Source organism: Caretta caretta, chromosome 5 (genome assembly GCF_965140235.1).
Source record: "Caretta caretta isolate rCarCar2 chromosome 5, rCarCar1.hap1, whole genome shotgun sequence".
In the NCBI taxonomy this organism is placed as follows: domain Eukaryota; kingdom Metazoa; phylum Chordata; order Testudines; family Cheloniidae; genus Caretta; species Caretta caretta.
Genome location: NC_134210.1, coordinates 51,881,223 through 51,904,491, shown reverse-complemented (window position 1 = coordinate 51,904,491; position 23,269 = coordinate 51,881,223). Strand labels below are relative to the sequence as shown.

Sequence of the window (23,269 nt, the reverse complement as noted above, 5' to 3'; positions counted from 1 at the left end):
CCTGTACTACTGAATGATTTCCAGGTGAAATTTAAGGTGTTTGACGTCCTAATAGGCTTGGGTCCACACTATCTGAGAGAACATGTGTCTTTTTGTGTGTTACTGCAGCAGTGGAAATCATCCAAGACACCTGAGCCAACACTGTCCATGGCAATACAACACTTTCAAGAATGACAGGTCCTTGACTTTAGAACTCACTCTGCTCCTTTGTTTATGAGAGCTTATATTTGGTGATCTACTGCATACAAGATGGACCTACCTGTTCACCAGGCTTTTTTCGGGTAAGTCTGATTTGTGGGATGGACTGGAGTGCTGTGACGGAGATGCGGCTTGAGGGATTGGGCATGTCGGTATGGGAGATTATATTTAGAGTTGCGGAGATATCAAAAGACTTCTTTTCTTATCAGATCTACAAGGTTTGCTGAGGATTCTGGTGTTAACATTTTGTATATTTTTTGGATGGAGGAAAAAGGGGGGGTTTGTAGAAGAAAACCAAATCCAAAAAAAAGCAAAAAGCCCAAATATGTTATTCCACACCAGGTATATTTTATAAGCAAAAGCAGTTTAGAATCAACACAATATTAGAAAAATGTCAGATTGACAAGACCAAATATCATCTCTTCTAAAATTTATATTTTAAAAATTCTGTTATGCATAAAAATTCGAAGTTTTCCAAAACTGCAATAGCGAAAAGAACATTTGTCAGCTGCGAGATCTACCAACTAAACCTAAGCATTTTGTGTGTTTTGGTTTATTGTCATGCCCACTATTGCTGTCTACCTGCCCACATCATTTTTACAAGACAGTGAGGTAGTGAAACTAGAGTTCTGTAAGAGAACAAAGCTGGCAGAGGGAATGAATAGTCTATTAGGAAAGTGGAACCTCAAAGTCAGCTGCATGCTTCCAAACCAAAAACAAAGCTGGTAGGTTTAATTTCAAACCTGTCAGCTTTGGCAATAGCATTTTAAGAATGGGAGAGAATATTTTGCACAGGACACCAGAATGTCAGTAGAACATTTCAAAATTAAAAATATCATCTTTTATAAAACGTACTCTCAATCCCAATAATTTTTTTTCTGCCCCTAAATTTTATGCCAAACAGGACAACATTCTTTCTGCACCTTCTTTTATGCCTGTACACCATGTGATGAAGAAAGGTTTGACTGGTTACATCTTTCTAAACCCATCCTCCTTTGAACACATTTGAGTAATCCAGTTAGATATTTTCAAATAATGTCACACACAGATCTCTAACATAATCCATACGCAGGACTTTTTAAAGTGAAAACAAGTGGATTTCAGTAGCCATATATCTTTTGAGGAATTTTGCAAGACGCATTTAATCATAGGTGCTGACTCTGTGGGTGCTCCAGGACTGGAGCAACCACGGAGAAAGATTAGCAGGTGCTGCTCAATAGCACCCACTGGCAGCCAAGCTCCCCCCACCCTCCAGCACCTCTCACCTGCCAGCAGCCCCACTGACCAACTCCTCCCCCTCCCTCCCAGCAGCTCCCCTCTGCTGTGAACAGCTGTTTCGTGGCATGTAGGAAGCTCCAAGAGGGAGGGGAAGGAGCGGGAATGGGGCGTGCTCAGGGGAGGAGGCAGGGAAAAGGCGGGATGGGGACAGAGCAGAGGCAGGAAGAGATGGGGTGGGGACTTGAGCACCCCCCCAACTAGAGGGGAAGTCGGTGCCTATGCATTTATTGTTTTGCCCATAACTTATTACATAGTAATTTACCCACCAATAGGGTACCACCCACTAAACTCCCTGGATTTGTCAATGTGTTTTACATGTGGATTTTTAAATAGGTGACCAGATTCACAGACTCAAAAAGCTCAAACATTTGGATACATTAAACACAAATGTGCTTCAAAAACTGAAGAGAAAGTGCGTGAAATATTTTTGCAGGAAAATAAAATATTAGTGAGGCTTATTTGTCATGTAAAAATCTTTTAAAAGCAGCAGCAAATTTTTGTCCACAAAACAAAACAGACGTAAAGTTGAGATAAGATGTCCGGGCTTTATTAACAAACTTTTTCATTTCCCCTAACAGTATCAGTTTCTTCAGCTTGTTTGTTTTTCATTACATTTGGCTGTAGTACAAGCCCATTTAAATATTGTTAGTACTGACTACAAGCGTATGCTTTCCTATTTCTAATGGTTTTTACTGAATATCACTTGAAGTTTTGTTAGTTTTAATTAGGAGCTCATCTGTAGATCAGCATGTTTACAAAGACCAGGTTTATCCCAGAAGCAGGTGCATTAATTTTGTAGAAGGGAAGTTGCCGGCTAGAATTTACAAAATTGCAGATGATTAAGTCCCTACTTCATTCGCAATATTGCGGAAATTGTAGATTCTGCAATATTAGGCTTCAACCAGAATTCTGATTTTAATTCGCTTACTTTGCACACTTCACAATTTTGCATACATTTTGAGTATGCAATTAGTACTGCACTAACATTCAATGCCTGTAAAATGTAAAAGGCTAAAGTGACTGGACTTGATTTCTACAGTAATTGTGTTGAGACTTTTAGTCTTTGAATTTTATATTGTACTTTTTTAATTAACGTCATATAGTTGCAGCAAAATGTCTGTATCAAAAAAAATTAGCAAGCATAACATAATACTTGAGTGGTTTCAGAGTAGCAACCGTGTTAGTCTGTATTCACAAAAAGAAAAGGAGGACTTGTGGCACCTTAGAGACTAACCAATTTATTTGAGCATAAGCTTTCGTGAGCTACAGCTCACTTCATCACTGCATCCGATGAAGTGAGCTGTAGCTCATGAAAGCTTATGCTCAAATAAATTTCTTAGTCTCTAAGGTGCCACTAGTCCTTTTCTTTTTGAGAATACTTCAGTGTTTTTCTTAAACAAATAGGTCTGCTCTGGCTTTTCCAAATTACCGCTATTAATAAAGGTCCATTATTACTTTTCTGCAATTTTCCATGTCTTGTCTGCAACTCAGCCACAATTATTTAAAGATCATCCCGCGATTCAAGTAGGGCCTTACAGACAGCACATTTTTATCATTATTTTGATTTTCTGAGATTTATATAAAAATAACTTACCTAGGGTTGCAAAGTATCTTTTCCAAATTAAATTCTTTGAGGTACATAATTACTGCTGCCAAAGAGCAAATCACAGGCTTATCCAAGTTTAGGATTATAGAGAGTTGTTGAGAATCTGCAAAAATATTATTTCCTTTGTTAAATGATTGCCACTAAAACTTGAGACACGATTATTTTTCAATTCAGTCACGTAGAAATAGAAGATTTTACTGCGAAAGTATTAAAAATATTGTTTATAAAACAACAAAAACTAACTTTTAAAATAACATTTACAAACTGGGACAGAGCAGTTTAGGAATTTCTTGTGTTGTTCCAATGAAAATGGAGAAATAAAATACTGGACTTTGCGCTCCGTTCCCCGCACTCTCCCCTAGAAATTGCTGATCATCAGCCCAGATGATTTATAAATTTACAGAATAAGGCCTCGATCCTGCAATCTGACACATGAAGGTGGTACTGGCTCTGCACAGGTGCACATTGTTGCCCATGCAGATCAGGACCTATTTTGTAAAGTTGCTTTTTGAAGGTGGAATTTTGCTTTTACCTAATACTCTCTACTATAACCTCCAACCAATACCAAAAGTATCAAATTTTGCAATATAATAAGGACTTTTACCAAACTTTAGTGCAGAGAAACTAAAACAAGCATAAGTGCGCTTTTTAAACTGTTTCTTATTATCAGAGTGTTAATTAAGAAACATTTTCATAGGTTTTTGCCCAAGTTTCTTCACTTTTTACACAATGTACGAATTTAAGTTTTCAAAATAAGTATCTTCAGATAGGGAAAAACATTAAGAATTTTTTAGTACTAGCCTACTGCTCACTTCTCCAGATCATATAATTCTTGAAATCTGTGAAATTCCATATCTACTCTCATTCTTCTCCAATTGAGTCAAAGATATAGTAGAGGTAACTTCTCAGAAATATCTACAGTACTACATAATCTTTACATTTCTGCCTTTTTCCCGCCACTTTACTTGTTTTGCAACTATGTATCAATTCAAAGGTTAGTTATTAAATATTTGTATTAGTCAGACCTAGATGTCCAATCTCCATTGTACTAGCCACCAGTTCTGTGTGTCTATATAACAACTAACCAGCACTACAAGTGTCAAAAGACGTTCTGAATAAAGTACCTGTGGTATTAAGCACTCCTCTTGCATAAAAATCAGTAATCAGCTGGAAAGCATGGCTATATTGAAAATAAATGCTTTCCATCCTTTCTATTCGAATTCTGTCATCTCGTAAACTGGAAAGAAAAAAATAATGCTCATTGGTTTTCAATTCTTAATCTCCTTTTATGAACAAGACTAAGGAAGGCTCAGACTTCAACTCACTGTTTTTTTCCTCTTTCTTCTCTTTATATTGCTAAAAAGCCAGGGGATAGTAAATGAAGACATCAGTTATGGCATCTAATCTAACAGGGATTCTAAAACAATTTTAACTTTTTTTTTTTAATTAAAAACCTGCTTTCTCTCCATAAAACTCTGTATGACTAAAGTTATACTCCCAAAAGTGATTACCTAAAAGTGGCACCTTCCTACTCACCAGATCAGTTTCCCGAGTGTTTTCAGAACTATATCTTCTGATTTTAGTGATGAAACCAATTTTTACAACTCAGAATTGTAAAAACCTCTTACAGTCAACACAGTTAAGAGGGAGGGAGCTGATATCTTCCTGGCTAAGGGCTTCTGTACACATGAGAATTAATGTGAAATAAGGTAGGGTGTGAATTTCAAGCAGATTACTATTCCTGACTAACTACATTTGTCAACACTCTTATTCCAGAATAAGAATCACTTATTCTGAATTAGCTTAAACCATAAACAAATAAATTTGGAATAAACCACTCTTATTCTGAATAAGAGCATCCACACAAATAGGAATAGTTAATCAGGAATGTTTGTTGTGGATTAACTCCTTGAGACACGGTGTACAAATCCCATACCAGGCAAGAAGGGTTAAAGAGCAGTTTTAGGTTTAGGCAGCCCTGCCGCACCTGCAAGGCATACCAGTCTTGGAGAAGGAGCCTTAAAAAGGGAGGAGCCCATTTCAGTGGGACCCATCCCTGGGAGATGGACAGATCTCTCCCCATAGTTCCCAGGAAGGAGCACTGTGGAGAATGAAACTGGCAGAGAGTTCCTACATGACATTGAGCTAGCCTACAGCTCATTGGGCATCTCCCGAAAGGAGGAAGGCCACTCTTCCCCAACATATTTCTGTTTTGTCCACCTGTTCACTTCTGCCTGACACCTATCTGGGGATGGGAGCATCATCTTTATTTGTCTGCACCACACCAGCACAATAGAATCATGATACTTCAGTGGAGTTCCTAGATGTTACAGTAGTATACAATATATGCAATAGGAATGGAATGTTTTTCAGACTGATAGGAGGGCCCTTCTTCTTGTGTATTGATCCCACATTAAATTAAAATTAAAAGATGGAGAGGTTATTCATCTTGTCCAGCAACTGGAGTTCTCCCAGATGTCTCTCTCTGTGGGTGCTCCACTTCAGGCGTGCCTGCGCCCTGCACCATTGATCAGAGATTTTTGGTGGTGGTGCCCATGTAGCCCCGTGCACGTGCCCCACACATCCTCATACCCATGTTAAGGCTATGTTGGGCTGCATGGGCGAACCACCCTCAGTTCCTTCTCCACCACAAAGTCTCACCAAGGGAGACTCCAAAGCAGAAGGGAAGGAGGACAGGTAGGGGAGCAGCCACAGGGACACACACCTTAAAGAACTCCAGTTACTGCACAGGGTGAGTAACCTCTCCTTCTTTGAGCAGTGCCCCTGTGGGTACTCTACTTCAGATGACTCCCAAGTAGTACCCCTTTAAAAAAAGTCCAATATAGAAGAGAACAGTGTTGCCTACAGCAGCGATAGCGCTGCAGGTGCCAAGGCATAATGATTAGAAGAGGTATGAACAGAGGACCAAGCTGCCACTCTACAGGTGTCTGCAATTGATACATGCTTAAGGAGATATAAATACGACTCTTGTTGAATCTGCTATCACTCTTGAAGGGGGTGGACATGATTTCTGATTATTTTTTAAACCATCACCACTGATACTAGTGCAGTGAGATGTTATTTTCCTTCTTGTTCCTTTAGCTTGTACCAACCTACATTACTATCTACTCTAACATAGTCATCCATTTTGCCAGTGATGACCCTAGGTCTAAGCTATCTAATTTATTATCTATGGCCACCTGAACAATTTGCGAGAAGTTAATCTTTGTATTAGCTTCTCCAACATGCACTGAATGCTATCTGGAGCATAGAAGAGTGCAAGCCTTTGAGGCAGCCTTGCAAGAGAGCAGGTCTTTAAATCCTATCAACTCAGAGGCAAGACAAATCTTTTTAAAATGGGATTTTATTTTTAGGCTCTATTTATTGTGTCTTCACAATAGTGTCTGCTTTCAAAACAGTGAAGTTTAGGAGTGCCTGGAGAGAGAATTTCTTCAAATTGAATTCAAAATAGGAGGTTCTCCTCCTCATACTCATAGCCCCACCCACCCTTTGATAGTTTGTTTGCCAGCTCTACCCCAGCACTTATTTTTTTTAAAGTTTATATCTATTTTTAATAATTACTAGTGTAGTTTGCTGCAGTCAAGTGTCATTTTCTATCATTATTCATCAAGTGAATTTCTCTGTCATTGATCCTGTATATAAATTATCTCCCTCTATAGAAAATTTTGGCAAATGAAAAAACAAACAAACAGTACATCTTTGAAACCTGCAAAGTCAATGAGACTTAGGCTCCTAGTTCACTCAGGCACTTTTGAAAAAGTTACTTCTTGTGACAGAATAATGTTACACATATGCAAGCAAAATAATCAAAGCTTTTAGAAAATGGAGGGAAAAAATCCATTTAGAATATGAGAAATACTTCAAAGTAGAGCACAACGTTTAAAATCAGACAAAAACGAACTCAGGTCTTCGTTATGATCTTTAAGATACCTGGAATATGAATTATATAGTATTATCCAACATCTGTTTGACACAGATGTAACTATGCTATACTTACGCAGTATGCTAACAATTTAATTGTTTATTAAACCAGCAGCTAGCCTCTCTAAAATTCACAGGACACTACAAAAACAAAATTTGCTGAAGAAATCATTGATGTTTTTGTCATTTATTCGGTGACATTATTATCCTTAGACCATTTTTCTGATTATAGCCCAATAAGTTATGACAACACTACTCCTCCAGAAACCAATCCCCATTTAAATCAGAATTTTCAACTTCCAGTTAACTTTCATAAACATCATTCTTTTCAAAACCTCTAAAAATGAGTTGCTGTTAAAACACAGTTTGATATTGATAGTTTCATTTACTTATGGATTTAAAATTGAGAAGGACCATTAGAAAAAGCCGTTACCCTAAAATAGCCAGTCAAATAAACCGAACATTTCCAAAGAGAAAGCTTTTTTTTTTTTTAGTGACATTGCATGTGTTTTGTTGTTATTCACCTTATAGCGTGGTGATGAGCACACACCAGATAATTGATACCTTTTTCTCTTTCAGAAGAACTGATGTTCAGAATGAACCAATAGGGCCCTTTACTGATTATCCTGTATGCTATGCTGCACTTGGACTAGAAAGCAAAACAGTAGTCTCCATTTTTATTTCTTGTAAAGAGTAAAGTGTTGATTTTTAGATACTATAGACAACATGGATGAGACAGTATCTTTTATTGGACCAACTTTGAGGTATATCCATCAGCCACTGTTATAGCTGAAGGAACTGTGAAATTAAGATATCCATTATAACATGGAACACACAATTTTTTCTAATAGGGTGACATTTCTTAAATGTCTTTGAATGTACATATGCTTCTAGGTCAGAGGTGGGCAAACTACGGCCTGCAGACCAAATGCAGCCCGCGGGACCCTCCTACCCAGCCACTGAACTCCTGGCCCGGGAGACTAGCCCCCAGCCCCTCCCCTGCTGTCTCAGATCACTGCGCCGCTGGCACAATGCTCTGGGTGGCGAGCTCTTCCCGGGCAGTGCAGCAGCAGAGCTGCGGCCTGACCGGGTGCTCTGTGCTGCGCCGGCAGCGCAACTGCCTGTCCTGGTGCTCTGGGCAGCACGGCTGTAGCACCGCCAGCTACCAGTGCTCCAGGCAGCGTGGTAAGGGGGCAGGAACAGTGGGCGTTAGATAAAGGGCAGGGGAGTTCGGGGTGGAGGTCAGGGGGCCAGGGTGTGGGTAGGGGTCGGGGCGGTCAGAGGGCGGGGAACAGGAGGGTTGAATGGGGGTGGGGGAGCAGTCAGGAAGGAGAGAGGGGGTTGGATGGGGCAGTGGGGCACAGTCAGAGGCAGGGGTTCCGGGGAGGCCATCCCGGGGGGGCTGTAAGGGGGTGAGAAGCACAGAGGTCAGATAGAGGGCGGGGGTGGGCCATGCCTGGCTGTTTGCGGAGGCACAGCCTCCCCTAACCGGCCCTCCATACAATTTTGGAAACCCAATGTGGCCCTCAGCCCAAAAAGTTTGACTGCCCCTGTTCTAGGTGCTTAAGGAAACATATTAAACACAGTACAAAAGAAAAAAATACACGAAGAATCAGAGGTTTTCCTTCAGTTCACTTGGATTTAATACACTGCTTTCCTCAATGAACTCTAGTTACTTTCCCCACCATTTGCCTCCTAGAAAGCCATTTTACGGTATTTACTTTAGAGGACTTCAGAATTCCACTTTGTTAAAATACACATAAAAATTATAGTTTTCTGGTGTGTGGGGGTTTTGGTTTTTTTAACCAACTAAAATGCATACAGAGCAATTCCCCATGCGATACTCATATTGTTTATTTAGAAAGCATAATGTGTTTCGCACAGCATGCTTAGCGATAGGCAAGGCACTAAGACACAAAGTCTCTGTCTGAAAGAGCTTGGTTTTCCTAATAGCTGTTAAACAGTATGTGAACAGGCCCTACTTTTAGTATTTCCTTAAAATGCTTTACACCTGAAGTGGTCAAATAAAATGAAAACCTTAATTTTATATTCTAGCAATTAGTAAATAGCTACTTTTGATACTTATTACTAAGAAAGGTTTCAGAGTAGCAACCGTGTTAGTCTGTATTCGCAAAAAGAAAAGGAGTACTTGTGGCACATTAGAGACTAACCAATTTATTTGAGCATAAGCTTTCGTGAGCTACAGCTCACTTCAGCTTTCAAGTAACGCCAAAAAACTTTTGTAAATTTGCATTTTGTTTTATAGTTTCATAGAGTTTAAAGTCTGAAGAAACCATTAGACCATCAAGTCTGACCTCATATAATATTTTTAATACTGCCTCCTGCATTCAAAATGCCCTCCTGGTACATGAAGTCTCTACCCCTTCACACAGTTAAACCCCTCCTGTAAAACAACTTATTCTATGACATCAAAAGAAACTAGCTGACTAAATCATCTACTTATCTATTACATTTATCTTCTGAGTGAACTGTTATTTGCGTGTGTAAAGGGGTGGTCAAATATTGATAAATGACGTCTGAAGGACACTGGTAATAAAGCTCAGAGCTGACATGGGGAAAGATCAGATAATTTCCTTTCTGCTAGCAGTGTCTCTCACAGTTCTGGACATCCTGGCTAGTCCCCCATCACTCTGCAGCTCAGAGTTAGATCAACATTTTGGCACCACATGGTCTCGCCATACTCCCTCTACTCCTGCTTGCTACTGAATGAGTTATTCTCAAGCTGCAAAAACTGTATAACATCATTAACAAATATTCCAGAGATAACTATGTATATTAGACAAAGGAGGACAGTCCGATGGTAACAATTCCACTTAATAACGGATGCTTGGCTCATGGGCCTTCCATGGTAAGTAGGATTATGAGAGATAAGCATTGCGGGTTTCCCCTTTGATGGTACCAAAAGGCAAGCCATCTGAGGTAAATAGGACTGGCATGGTACTGAGCACTGCAGTGACCTTGCTGGTTTCCCCACGTCTGCTGGCACTAACAGTGATGACGCAAACTGCCAGCAATACTGACAGCGACAGGCTTAAGAGATCTCTGGCTATTCAAAATGCCTCTGGTACTGAGGTATCAGTAAGATGCGATACTCCAGATGTCTACATTGCTCCCTCTGGCTCCAGACTCGATGGTGCCTCCCTAGGTAACAGAGTCAATGGTGCTGGGTTCTGCAGTGCTGAAGCAGTGCAGTGCTTAGACTTAGACAGCACTCTGTTCTTAACACCATGCCTAGTAGACTTTGGTGCAGGGGATTTTCCACTCATCAGTCTGCTTAGAAGCCTTTTGCCTCTTCTTAGGCACGGAGGATGGTGAGCAACGTTGGACTCAAGCACAGTAGGAGGCACACTCCTGACCAACGCCAAAGCACTTGGTGCAGAGTCTGACCAACCTGGATCAGATAGAGGTTTAAAGGCCACCTCCATGAGTAGAAACTTTACAGTGGCTTCAGTGGCTTCCTTTGTGCAAGACTTAAAGTCCCTAGAAATTTGACAACGCTCCATGATACAAGCATTCCTGAGGCAACTGAAGCAACTTGAGTGCAGGTCACTCAGAGGCATAGCCTTATTACAGGAAAATGCAGTGCTTCATACCAGGTGAACAAGATATCTTTTGGCACCAGAAATCAACCACAACTCTCAGAGGGGGTAAAACCTAACTAGCTACACTAAAAACAGTAATAACACTAAACTATGTACAACAAAATACAAGGGTACACAGTACAAAGAGTCCACTGAGAGCACTTGCAAAAGCAAGATGAGCAGTTCAAGCAACCGCCATGGGTGGTAAAAAGGAACTGAAGGGGCTTGGGGTTGGCTGAGCCATTTATACCAGCACCGCTGGCACATGGCAGCAAAGGGTGTTCAAACTGCCCTGACGTGTACCACTGAGGGAAGACTTTCCAGCAACAGTGCACAGGGCATGCACACACCAAGAGTGGAATGGAAATATGCAATCACTCAAAGAAGAAAAGTAAATTTGAGGCAATTTAATCTGCTAATTCCATTTCAGATATCTAAAAATACTGGTGTATACGGTTCTTAGTGAGATCTAGTTTTGTTGGGTAGAAATTTTAATCAGCACTGAATATTGTATCCTCTTCATTAATTCCTCTTTAACTGCAACCATAGCAGAGCTAGCCCTCTGCTATAGAAATTGTGATTCTTTCAACATACTAAGCAAACTTGGCCTGAAAAAATAAAACTGTTTTCCCCAAACAGTTTAAGTTACACTAGGTTTAGCTTCCATTTGCCTCCTCTTTGATGTTTCTTCATTTTTAAACTTGTCAAAAGGTAGAAGTGTGACTTTTAATCCACAGAAATCTAGTCTTTTTTTTTTAAGATTCATATCCTTTAAAACTTCAGATCAGATTAACAAATATTGTCAAAATATTTCACTGCCATTGACCAAAAAGCAAAAGCCAGATTCTCAATCAACTCATCATTGTTTATAATAAATTTAAACAAAATATGGATTTTTAAACTCACTAACAACACTTGCCTGAAATTTTATGCCTAGATATTTAGTAGTGAACACATGTTGTAGCGTATTTCTGATATCAGGTTAGAATATTATAAAAATAAAGTACATACTGTAAACATAACACTACAGGCTTTTTCCTCTGTTAAAACCAAATAATATAATGCAAAATAGGCACAACAGAAGAAAACGCCTCACTAAATGACAAACTATAGTCCACTGAAAAGAAATACAGGAGCTATCATTCATGGAAAACAGCCTTTATTCACAAAAGCAGTGTAAGTGTCAAAATAAAAGGTATCATTTACACGACTGTTCCAGAACTGTGGCATTTGTTCCCAAGGGATGTTGTGAAGGCCAGAAGTATAACCGGGTTCAAAAAAGAATCAGATAAGTTTATGGAGGATAGGTCCATCAATGCCTATTAGCCAAGATGATCTGGGATGCCACCAATGCTCTGGGTGCCCCTAAGACTCCAACTTTTCCAGAAGCTGGAATGAATGACAGGGAATGGGTCACTTGATAATTACCTAAAAAGAAAAAGGAGTACTTGTGGCACCTTAGAGACTAACCAATTTATTTGAGCATAAGCTTTCGTGAGCTACAGCTCACTTCATCGGATGCATTCAGAGGAAAATAGAGTGGGGAGATTTATATACATAGAGAACATGAAACAATGGGTGTCACCATACACACTGTAACGAGAGTGATCACTTAAGGTGAGCTATTACCGGGGGGTGCGGAGGGGGGGGATTTTTGTAGTCTTCATCATCTGGACCCATGGAAAAGAAGCCCTTGAGGAATCCCATCATGATTTCAACAATTTCCATCCCACCATCAAACTCAGCCTGGACCAGTCCACGCAAGAGATCCACTTCCTGGACACTATGGTGCTAATAAGCAATGGTCACATAAATACCACCTTATACTGGAAACCTACTGACCGTTATTCCTACCTATTTGCCTCCAGCTTTCATCCAGGACACACCATACGATCCATTGTCTACAGCGAACCTCTACGATACACTCGCATTTGCTCCAACCCCTCGGACAGAGACCAACACCTACAAGATCTCTATCAAGCATTATTACAACTACAATACCCACCTGCTGAAGTGAAAAAACAGATTGACAGAGCCAGAAGAGTACCCAGAAGTCACCTACTACAGGACAGGCCCAACAAAGAAAATAACAGAAAGCCACTAGCCGTCACCTTCAGCCCCCAACTAAAACCTCTCCAACGCATCATCAAGGATCTACAACCTATCCTGAAGAAAGACCCATCACTCTCACAGATCCTGGGAGACAGGCCAGTCCTTGCTTACAGATAGCCCCCCAACCTGAAGCAAATACTCACCAGCAACCACACACCACACAACAGAACCACTAACCCAGGAACCTCTCCTTGCAACAAAGCCCGCTGCCAACTGTATCCACATATCTATTCAGGGGACACCATCATGGGGCCTAATCACATCAGCCACACTAGCAGAGGCCCGTTCACCTGCACATCTACCATCATGTGCCAACAGTGCCCCTCTGCCATGTACATTGGTCAAACTGGACAGTCTCTACGTAAAAGAATAAATGGACACAAATCAGACGTCAAGAATTATAACATTCAAAAACCAGTCGGAGAACACTTCAATCTCTTCAGTCACTCGATTACAGAGCTAAAAGTTGCAATTCTTCAACAAAAAAACTTCAAAAACAGACTCCAACGAGAGACTGCTGAATTTGATTTAATTTGCAAATTGGATACAATTAACTTAGGCCTGAATAGAGACTGGGAATGGATGGGTCATTACACAAAGTAAAACTATTTCCCCATGTTTATTTCCTCCCTCCACTCCCCACTGTTCCTCAGATGTTCTTGTCAACTGCTGGAAATGGCCCACCTTGATTATCACTACAAAAGGTTTTTCCCCCTCCTCCCTCACCCCCGCTCTCCTGCTGGTAATAGCTCACCTTAAGTGATCACTCTGGTTACAGTGTCCATGGTAACACCCGCTGTTTCATGTTCTCTCTGTATATAAATCTCCACACTGTATTTTGCACTGAATGCATCCAATGAAGTGAGCTGTAGCTCACGAAAGCTTATGTTCAAATAAATTGGTTAGTCTCTAAGGTGCCACAAGTACTCCTTTTCTTTTTGCGAATACAGACTAACACAGCTACTACTCTGAAACTTGATAATTACCTGTTCTGTTCATTCCCTCTAGGGCACCTGGCATTGTCCACTGTTGGAAGACAGGACACTCGGCTAGATGGACCTTTGGTCTGACCCAATATGGCTGTTCTTATGTACTGCCAGATGCTGGGACTGGATGACTGGGGTTGGATCAGTTGATGATTGCCCTGTTCTGTTCATTCCCCTTGATGCATCTGACATTGGCTACTGTGGAAAGCCAGGATATTGGGCTAGATGAACTAGTGGTCTGTCCCAATATGGCCATTCTTATGTTAGTGTTATGTTTGGAAGAAGGAAACAAACTGAAAGGAATTGTATAATCATTTTAATCAGCTTTTGATCTTTTCCCCCCCAAAAGCCAGTTATAATTCACACCAAAGGTAAAAAATAGGACAATCTCTGTAATAAGTCTATTGCAAAACACTGTAGGATCAACTCAATTAGAGAAATTAATAAGAAATAGTCAATATCACAGTTCCACAGCCATAAAAAAAAAAAAAAAATCTACAGTGTCAGTTTCAAATCATGTTTTATATTCCTGGGATATTCAGCTCTAGATTGAGACAATTATGTTGTAATTTGTAAATATAACGGATTCAATATTTTCAAAAGAATTCTTGACAAAAACAACTAAATCCGTTTCCAGGGTTATTGTAGCTGCATCAGTCCCAAGATACCCAAGAGACGGGGGGGGGGGGGGAGCGCTAATATCGTTGATTGGACCAATTTTGATTGGTGAAAGAGACAAGCTTTCGCAATCTAAAGAAGAGCTCTGTGTAAACTTGTCTTTCACCAACAGAAGCTGGTCCAATAAATTATGTAACTCATAATATATCATTACATAATGAGTTATTACCTAATCCACCTTTTCTCACAACTAAATCTGTACTAATAAGCCAAAAGTTTTTAAACATTGCCTCGTAATAAATGGCATAACTGAAAATACCGCAATTTGTTTTTATGCAGCGTTTTTCACATTAAAAAGTGTCAAACTGCTTTAGAAAGTTTAACAGCCAGACAACACTGAAGATGGCTGGCTACAAGGACAGAGGCGAAGGAAACATACATCGGCCTGGATATAAAATGAGATGTTAAACAGCAACCGGAGATGGGCACTTGGGATCTTCGGTTAACATCTCGTTCAAAACACATCAGGTCTAATACTTCTTCATACCCTCACTTCTTGTCCATAGCACTGCAATGCAGAATCTGAAGATACAAATCCAAACCTTGGTTTGAAATTTGAACCTACAAATTTTTGTCCCAAAAGACTGCATCATCAGAATATACATGTTTTATTAGACAGAGACCTGAAACTGGCATAGACCTCTATCCGATAGGATATCTGAACCAAAAGCAGTTTTCTTTCCCTCTGTTCTTCTATGGTATATTACCATGATAATTTTAAAGATATGTCTATTAAAAAAAGCTTCCCTCCTGCCGGATCCTGCAGTGAAGCCATAATCATGTGTTTCTGTCATATCACAGTATGGTGCCATAGAGAGACTGCATCAACAAACTCAGTATTATGACTTAACTGTAGAGAGGAACATACTTAATTAAAATAAAAATCTTTGCTGCAGTAAACAAGGAAAAGTATACCTGACCAAGCCTATAAAGGATGGACATGTTCAATGTTTAAGTATTTTTCCCAGCCCATACTGAAGTCCCCCTTTAAAAGCTGAGTATGAGCTGATCTCTGTAGTAGGAAGAGGGCCTGAAACATAAGCCCTTGTATCAGAGGCCTGAACGAAACTAGTGGTTAAAGCTTTGCTGCTATAAAGCAAAGTTAAGTTGTGAGCAAGAGGCAGGCCCTGCTCACAGACTCTGGCAAGAACAGGGCTGACATTGCACAAACACAGTCCTAAGTAGTGCTAGGTACAAGAATATACACGCAGACACATTCCAGAAGGGTGGTACCAGAACACCTTGATACCAGCACATTCCCCAAAGATAACAGGAACACACTGACCCATCCTAAAGATAAGATCAGGATAACAGCATGATGGATATAGATGTTTTGATCAAAACAGGTACAAGGCAATGGGTGGCACCCAAATATGTCAGAGGGGCAATATGTGACTTGTTTGCATTGGGGTATAAAGAGGTATCGCTGAGGGGGTGTCGGGGTAGGGCCGAGAGGATAATGGAAAGTCCTGCCACTAACTGAGCCGGTCACGAGCATACTTGTGCTGGTGTACCTGCAATCATTAAGCCTGGGTGTTAGCATCGTGCTTCATCAACAATAAACCTGACCAAGCTCCTTTGCTGAAAACCAAGTCTGTGAATTTACTGTTCAATCAAAGTCTGCTGTTTCTGCTCTCTGCGCCGAGCTGGGGAAGCATACAGAAAGAACACACACGCAGCCAAACAATGATCAACAACCTCCTGTGTATTTATTTTTATATACATTATGAAAAATATCACTGGCCCTCCGAACACATTCAAAAATGCAAAATATTTAGTACTTTCTCACACAAACAAGTCTAAAACAATTATGAGCTTAATCAGAAAAGTTGGAAGGTCAAAATAATTGAAGACCAAAACATCTGATTTTAATTTAGATCTGAAATGAAGGCTTCTGTATCACTGCTTTCAGACTACAGTGACAGGTCATTATTCTTGGCAGACAGGCAGAAAATTTGCAATCATTCTTGAATTTCTTGCTTAAAACAGCTTGTTATTCTAACTTACTTGTCTTGAATATTCAGATAGGTTTTTTGTTGTCTAATTCTGAACATTTCTTATTTACATCATTATTTCATGTTCTTTTCTTGGCAATTGATGTCTCATGTCGTAAAAAGTTTTGGGAGTTGCTTTCTTTATAAACTGCATAGACACTGAACTTTCATATTTTCAGAACTCCGTTCCGCATTCAGTGTCAGTTAACTGAATGTTAGCATATTGAAAGCCTGAAAAGTCGTAAGTAGCAAGACTAAACTTTAAAAAGCCTTAATTAAATTTCAGTATGAATATTGGGATTTCTTTAAAGAAGTTTTTTTTTATCAGATCTAATACCAGAAACATTTTATTAGAATGTATATCTATAATTAATTACAAATTTCTTATTAAGAAAGTTTAGTTATTTATTTGTAAGGGGAAATACAGAGAAATACCACCACCCTCAAAGCCACTTTCTCCGAGCTCCAAACATTAAATAACCTACTCATCAAGAAATGTACTTACTTTTCTGTATGTTTTTGTTTTATATTATATAGTTTGCTAAATATAAAATAGCATACTATTTATACCTAAATTCTTAGCTAAGAGGCCAGCATGTAAACTCCCTGCATAAATTCATAAAGGAAAGGGGGCAGAAACACACAGTACAGCTATGGGGGAAAAACGGTATTCCAATATGTTAGTGTTGGTATATAAGGCAAAATTCTACACTCAGAGCCACATAACAGCTTTGGGAATTGACACTTTGCTCTCCCTACACAGGTAGGGCACCTAATGACAGCAGTAGGAATTCTGTAACAGAGACAGAGGTTCACTATGGAAATCCGAAGGCAAAATTTTGTATGATGGGCAAATCCTGCTCCACCATCTCTGTAGGCATGAAAGTCCCCTTATTCAGTATAACTTATTGTAGAGCTTGGCTGTACCGGGCTGGTGAAGGACAGGATTGGCAAAGCCAACACAGGGGCTGTATATGCTTGTACTCCATAGAGTACAGTGTCACAGTAGCTCCTTTTGCACTGTAGAAAATGGTGGGAGAAGAGATTCAGAGTGGGCCAAGAGATCCTTTGCTACACAGTTCTACCAGCAAAATAGAAAATAAAAGGTGCTGTCAGGGAAACTGAAGTTTCCATAGCAGTCACTGACCTTTTGTGTAACAACTTCATAGCCTTCCCCACAACACATATCTCAGCTGTGTGTAACTCATAGACTCAGGCTGTGTTCTGGGGACAGGATACGTGCCTTAGAAGCTGAATTACGGAGTGGAATTCACCATGCTAGAGTTCTACTAAGAAGTGTCTGGCTTATAAAACTTCAGCAGACTATCGAACAGGCTGGGGACTGCAGATCATTTGTCCCTAGGGAACTAAGATTCAAATCTGGTTGCCCAGCAAGGAACTATGATGGTCTGAATTTCTGGGCTGAGATCTCATTCTCTCAAGAAAATGAAATATAGTTAGGCTGCTGTGATTATCTAATAGCATTTCTCTGTTTGGCACGATCACAAAGATTTCTCATTCTTTGGTGTGAGAGACTCATCTCGTCTTTAATTCAGTTTTATCCTCACTTTAATATAAAATGCCACAAACAGAACCAATTTGAGACTGAGTCAGAACTGAGGCTATGTAATAGTTTACCTCAAATGCAAGTAAAAATCCCCAAACCTACTTAATATTATGGACAACTCTAACTTTTGGGGACTGGAACTGTCTGTTTATGGCATATAGCGCCTGTCCTGGGACCTCTAGGTGCTACCATAAAAAAAAAAAGTATTAAGTAACAAGATGTTGCGCCTGACAACATCAGTTAAGTCTGCAATTGCAAAAGGCTGTAAAAACAAGCACTAGAGAAGCTACAACATCCTAAAAATCACAGCCTATTGTGTACAGCAGAGCCATAAAGTAATTAAATTGTACTTTATTTTACAACAAAGTGAAACCTAGCTTAATTAGAAATTAAAACTACTGCTTGTCTTTCTAGCAAAAAGAACAGCCTTTGAACTATGTACCCTGTAGCTCACAAACCTTATTCACCCTTTTAAAAAACATCCAGCTGGGTGCTGCAACAGCACCTGGTTGCAAAGTTCTAAAAACTGTTATACAGTCTTCGCTATCTTGGCTGGAAAATTCAACTATTACTTGCCTTTTTACGAAGGATAACCGGCACTGAGCTATCTAACTGTAGCTACAAAGGACACCCAAACTCTAACTTCTCTTGTCACCACAGCCCTCTGACTAGGGCACAGACAACACATTTAAACTGATGCTCAGCTTCAAGCCTGCTCAGAGAGAAGTTCTTCCTGGTCTCATTCCCTTCTTCCAAATTATTACTCCCTGGCTGCTGGCAATCAGCGAGGGCAGAGGAGGCTCCCCTTGGCTACTGCTCTGGTGGTCCTGGTGCAAAAGTGCTCTAAGTTGCTGTTCAGATTTATCTTGCATTCTTATACACACCCCACATGTCACATTAACTTTCACAATAACACACTGAAAGTGAGGGAGAGGCTTATGTGATGGAGAGGAGAGGGAAAGTGAAAAGGAGAGAGTGGCTGATGGAGAAGAGGCAATAATTAATGTATGGTATGGAAAGAACAAGAATGGAAAGTGAGCCAATGGAGAGAAAACAGGAGCGAATTAAGAGGTAAATTAAATGACAGAAGAAATGGAAGTCAGAGACTGCTCTCGTAGCTTGTACACTTTAACTCTGGCACTCATTCATCATCCATACGCACACGAAACTGGACGCATTATTGTTGATTTTAGGTCAAATTTTTAATCTACAGGTACCTGCAATACTTGGGTTTTTTTTATTGCTACCACCAAATAAAAGTCTGACTCTCAGAAATACAAATGCAAAAATGGGATAACAATTTTCAAGGCTTCTGCAATTCAAGCTGGGTGGTGCTCCTTCAGCGGTGGCCAACATCTGCTGAGTTTCTGGTTAGAGAAACCACTGCAGAGTCAGTTTGTCTTGCAATGGCCCAGTCAGTGCTGCAGACTCAACAAGTTAAAAGGGGTTGGCAGGCCACCTCTTTCCCCTCTGTGGGTCACCAGGAAAACAGTCCTGAAGCTGCATCTAAAATCTCTAAGACACTGACTTAGTAGCTCCTGATGGTTCCCAGCCGGGTCCTCATTCCATGCAATCTAAAACAAGACCATTTCTCCTTTGCACTGCAGGAAACTAATTTTCACAGATGGACAAAACATTCATATTTCACCCTTGGAAAGAAGACATCAGCTCATTGAGGTGCCCAAATATGTCAGCTAGACAGACTATGCGTGCTACCGGAGGTAACTACTGAAAGTGTCACCTTCAATAGAAGCCCATCTATCACTGTTAGTATGTGGGACAGGGCTTGGAGTGAGTCACTGCTGCATCAGTGGCCATCTCTGAAGTACCTGTTGAGAAAGCATTCCTGATGCGGCAGTGAAGGGGGAAAATGCAGCCATTCATCAAAACTGATTCAAGAGTTTTTACACAGTATTTTAAAGATTTAAAACTTTAGATGGGGGAAGTAGGGGGAAGATTACTACTGTTGGATACCCATAAGATACACACAACTTTAGTTATGTAGCACTCCCAACTACTGGAGCAGGACATCGTCTTACTGACTGTTGGTGTTATGCTCTAAAGAGGCCCCACTGGTAGTTGACAGCTTAGCCTATCTCCATTCTACAGAAGGACAAGCCCACAAGTATTGACTGCCCAGTATGTCTTGAACTGAGAATTTATAATTTAAAACAAACTGCTTGAGGAGAATCTGGCACAGGGTATTTTTTATCTGTTGAAAAAAAAATTTACCTTACATTCGTTTTGCCATGTTTTTAATAGAAGTGTCTGGACAGAAACAGGGGACAGCTGGTGACTCAATTACTGTTCTAATTTATGTTTCCTTTGATAAGCTGCTACAGATTTAAAAACCCATTAAGTGTGATGAAAATGGACTTGTTGATTTTCCAATTAATTATTTTAGGCTTCCCTTGAAGATTTACAGAAATGCTAAAATACAGTGACTTTTCTAATTTATGTATTAGAAATTCATAATAAGTTTTTCAGTAACTGTCCATATTTATACAGTCCATATTTATATTGTTCCTTTAAATAACTCCCATAATTAAAAACACTTTAAATCGAAGGTCAAAAGTAGCACATCCTAACAATAATAGGCTACCCAACTTTATTTCAGACTATGAATAACTGACACAGGAAAAAGGGAGAGCTTTCACAGTAGGTCACTTCGCAAAGTCTAATGTCACGTGTAACATCCAGAGGCTACAATAAATGTACTTTCCATGTTACTGCTTTGCAAGTTCGTTGCTATTTTGTGACCAAAGAGCTGACAGATTTAGCTCAACACAGAGCATCTGAGAAATGATTTTACAAATAAAAAAAATTTCACATAAGTAGATGAAGGCAGATTCAGCTTGATGGATTGTTTGGTCGTGCACTATCACGAACATGGATCAAGTTTCTGAATTGACTTGATATTTCTGTCTGGTATGTTTTGAGAATCTGAGGCCTCACTTAAATGACACTATCTCTGGCAAGAGTTCAGCTCAAGTCATATTTCCAACACCACTTGACCGTGTACCAGAGCTACAGGGCTTTAAATTGTGGAAAGAAGAAAAATGGTGAAGTGTGAATGGAAAAAAAACCAAAAAAACAAAAAAAAGACAGCCCCTCCTTCTTTTTAGCCACTTTTCTTCATAGTCATGAAAGAAACATCACTGAAAACTTATATACTGAGTCCTTAGTTTGCCTGCCCCCAAGTCTGCAGAAGGGGTAGAGGAGAAACACAAATGTTAACTATCAATACAAAACATTAATCAACGTCCCTTCTTTCTCATACACTTGCCTTTACTATGGACTAATCTTCACTGGCAACACTAAAGCACTGCCGCGACAGTGCGTTAACATGGCTTGTGTGGTCGCGGCAGAGCACTGGGAGAGAGCTCTCCCTGTGCTCTAAAAAAACCCAACTCCACAAAAGGCGTAGCTCCCAGTGCTGGTGCACTGTCTACACTGGTGCTTTACAGCGCTGAAACTTGCTGCGCTCAGGGGGGTGTTTTTCACACCCCTGAGCGAGAAAGTTGCAGCGCTGTAGACTGCCAGTATAGACAAGCCCTAAGTGACTAAGCAAGGAGCTTCTATCATACAACTCTAATGCACAGAAAGTGTTTTGCTAATCTGTAAAAAGAAAAGGAGTACTTGTGGCACCTTAGAGACTAACCAATTTATTTGAGCATGAGCTTTCGTAGCTCACGAAAGCTCATGCTCAAATAAATTGGTTAGTCTCTAAGGTGCCACAAGTACTCCTTTTCTTTTTGCGAATACAGACTAACACGGCTGCTACTCTGAAACCTTGCTAATCTGTGTTTCCCCACCATGGTTTGAATGTTCATCCAAGTTCAAGAAACCAAGTGGGTGATGGTTCCTAGAAAGCTCCTCAGCAGATTACAGAAAACGAATATTTGGAAAATGCTTTTATTCATTCTCTCTCTTTTCTCCGAACTCCTAACTAGTGTGTCCATGCATTCACTGTATAGCCATTCCTGATTTTCCTCTCATTCCCTTCTAATTGTTCCCACTTGCGTTATGTCTAAATTAAACTGTTAATCCTTCAGGACAAGTACTTTGTCTTTTTATCTGTACTATGAGGTGTCTAGCACACCTCTGGACATTGTAATACAATATTATTGTGTACAATATTAGTGCAAAATACAGTAATATTAATAAGCTAATCAAAATGTGTTATTCACCTCGGTCCACTTCCCAGTAACAAGTGACTACATCAAATACCACCACCACATTTGACATCCTTATTGCAACCTCAACAAACAAAGGATTGAATTGACATGGATATTTAATTATCCTTCCAAGTAACCGTTGGGAAACTCATCTTTTCATACCTGTTCAGTACAGGACTTCAGCCTCCAAGGGCTCCCTCTAGTACTTTTTATAGGCACTACATTTACACTTCCTTAAAGGTACAGAGCTCTATTCTGCATTCCTTGCACACACAAGATTCCCACTAATTTCAAGGTTGCCACTGAAACCAAGCCCAGTTCAATGGTGACAAAAAGGTAGCATTGGTGACTATAAGAAATCCAAGACCTCAATGGTACCGTATATACTCGTTCATAAGCAGAATTTTTTTTAGTAAAAAAGGGAAGCATCAGAGAAGGGGGTCGGCTCATGAATGGGTGTAGAGAGGGAGAGAGGTGGGACACAGCCGTCCCCCCAACAGAGGGGGCAAGGAGAGGCAGCAGAGCCAGAAGGAAAGAGGCGGGGCCAGAGCATCTCCGCTTCTGGCCACGCTGCTCTCCCCCCCGCCTCCGAAGCAGCTGCAGCTCCGGGGTTGGCAGACTGCGGCCGCGCCACCCGGTCTGGCCCACCGGAGCAGGCTGTGGCCGCACCACCCAACCTGCCGGAGCAGCTCTGGCCAGGCCAGAGACATCCTCCCCTGGCCCACCCCAGCTAAGGTGGGAAGGGATGGGGAGAGTGTGGGGGTCCCAGGCATTACTCCCCTGATCCCCAGCTTCTCCCCCTCAAAAAAGTTTCCCCACCAGTTGCTGTCCCGGCCCATCACAGTAAGCAGCTGATGGGAGGGGACACTTTGTTTACTTAGGTTTACTTCCGTGCCTACAGACGCTCAAGGTAAACAAACCATATCAGCCTGCCAGCGGCTTATCCTGATGGCCCGGGAGCCAAAGTTTGCCAACCCCTGAATAAAGGGTCGGCTTATGAATGGGTCATAAAAATTTTCCATTTTCACTTATCCATCTTGGGTGGGCCGGCTTATAAACGAACTGGCTTATGATAGAGCATATACAGTAATTAATGTAGATTGTGATCCTACAGTAAGTGCACATTTA

At 40.5% G+C, this 23,269-nt stretch overlaps 1 protein-coding gene across 4 annotated transcripts in view; it reads right to left on the bottom strand.

Moving 5' to 3' along the window:
- The window catches only part of MSH3 (mutS homolog 3), a 184,546-nt gene that overhangs the window by 135,701 nt on the left and 25,576 nt on the right, over positions 1 to 23,269 (bottom strand). For 3 of the 4 annotated variants that reach the window (XM_048850086.2, XM_048850088.2, XM_048850091.2), the window contains 2 exons: positions 4,207 to 4,319; positions 3,071 to 3,185 (listed from right to left, as the gene is read on the bottom strand). The exons of the other annotated variant lie outside the window; for it this stretch is intronic. In XM_048850086.2, coding sequence (XP_048706043.2) covers positions 3,071 to 3,185; positions 4,207 to 4,319 — 228 coding nt within the window. The remainder of the gene's footprint in view (positions 1 to 3,070; positions 3,186 to 4,206; positions 4,320 to 23,269) is intronic. 4 annotated transcript variants of the gene reach the window in all.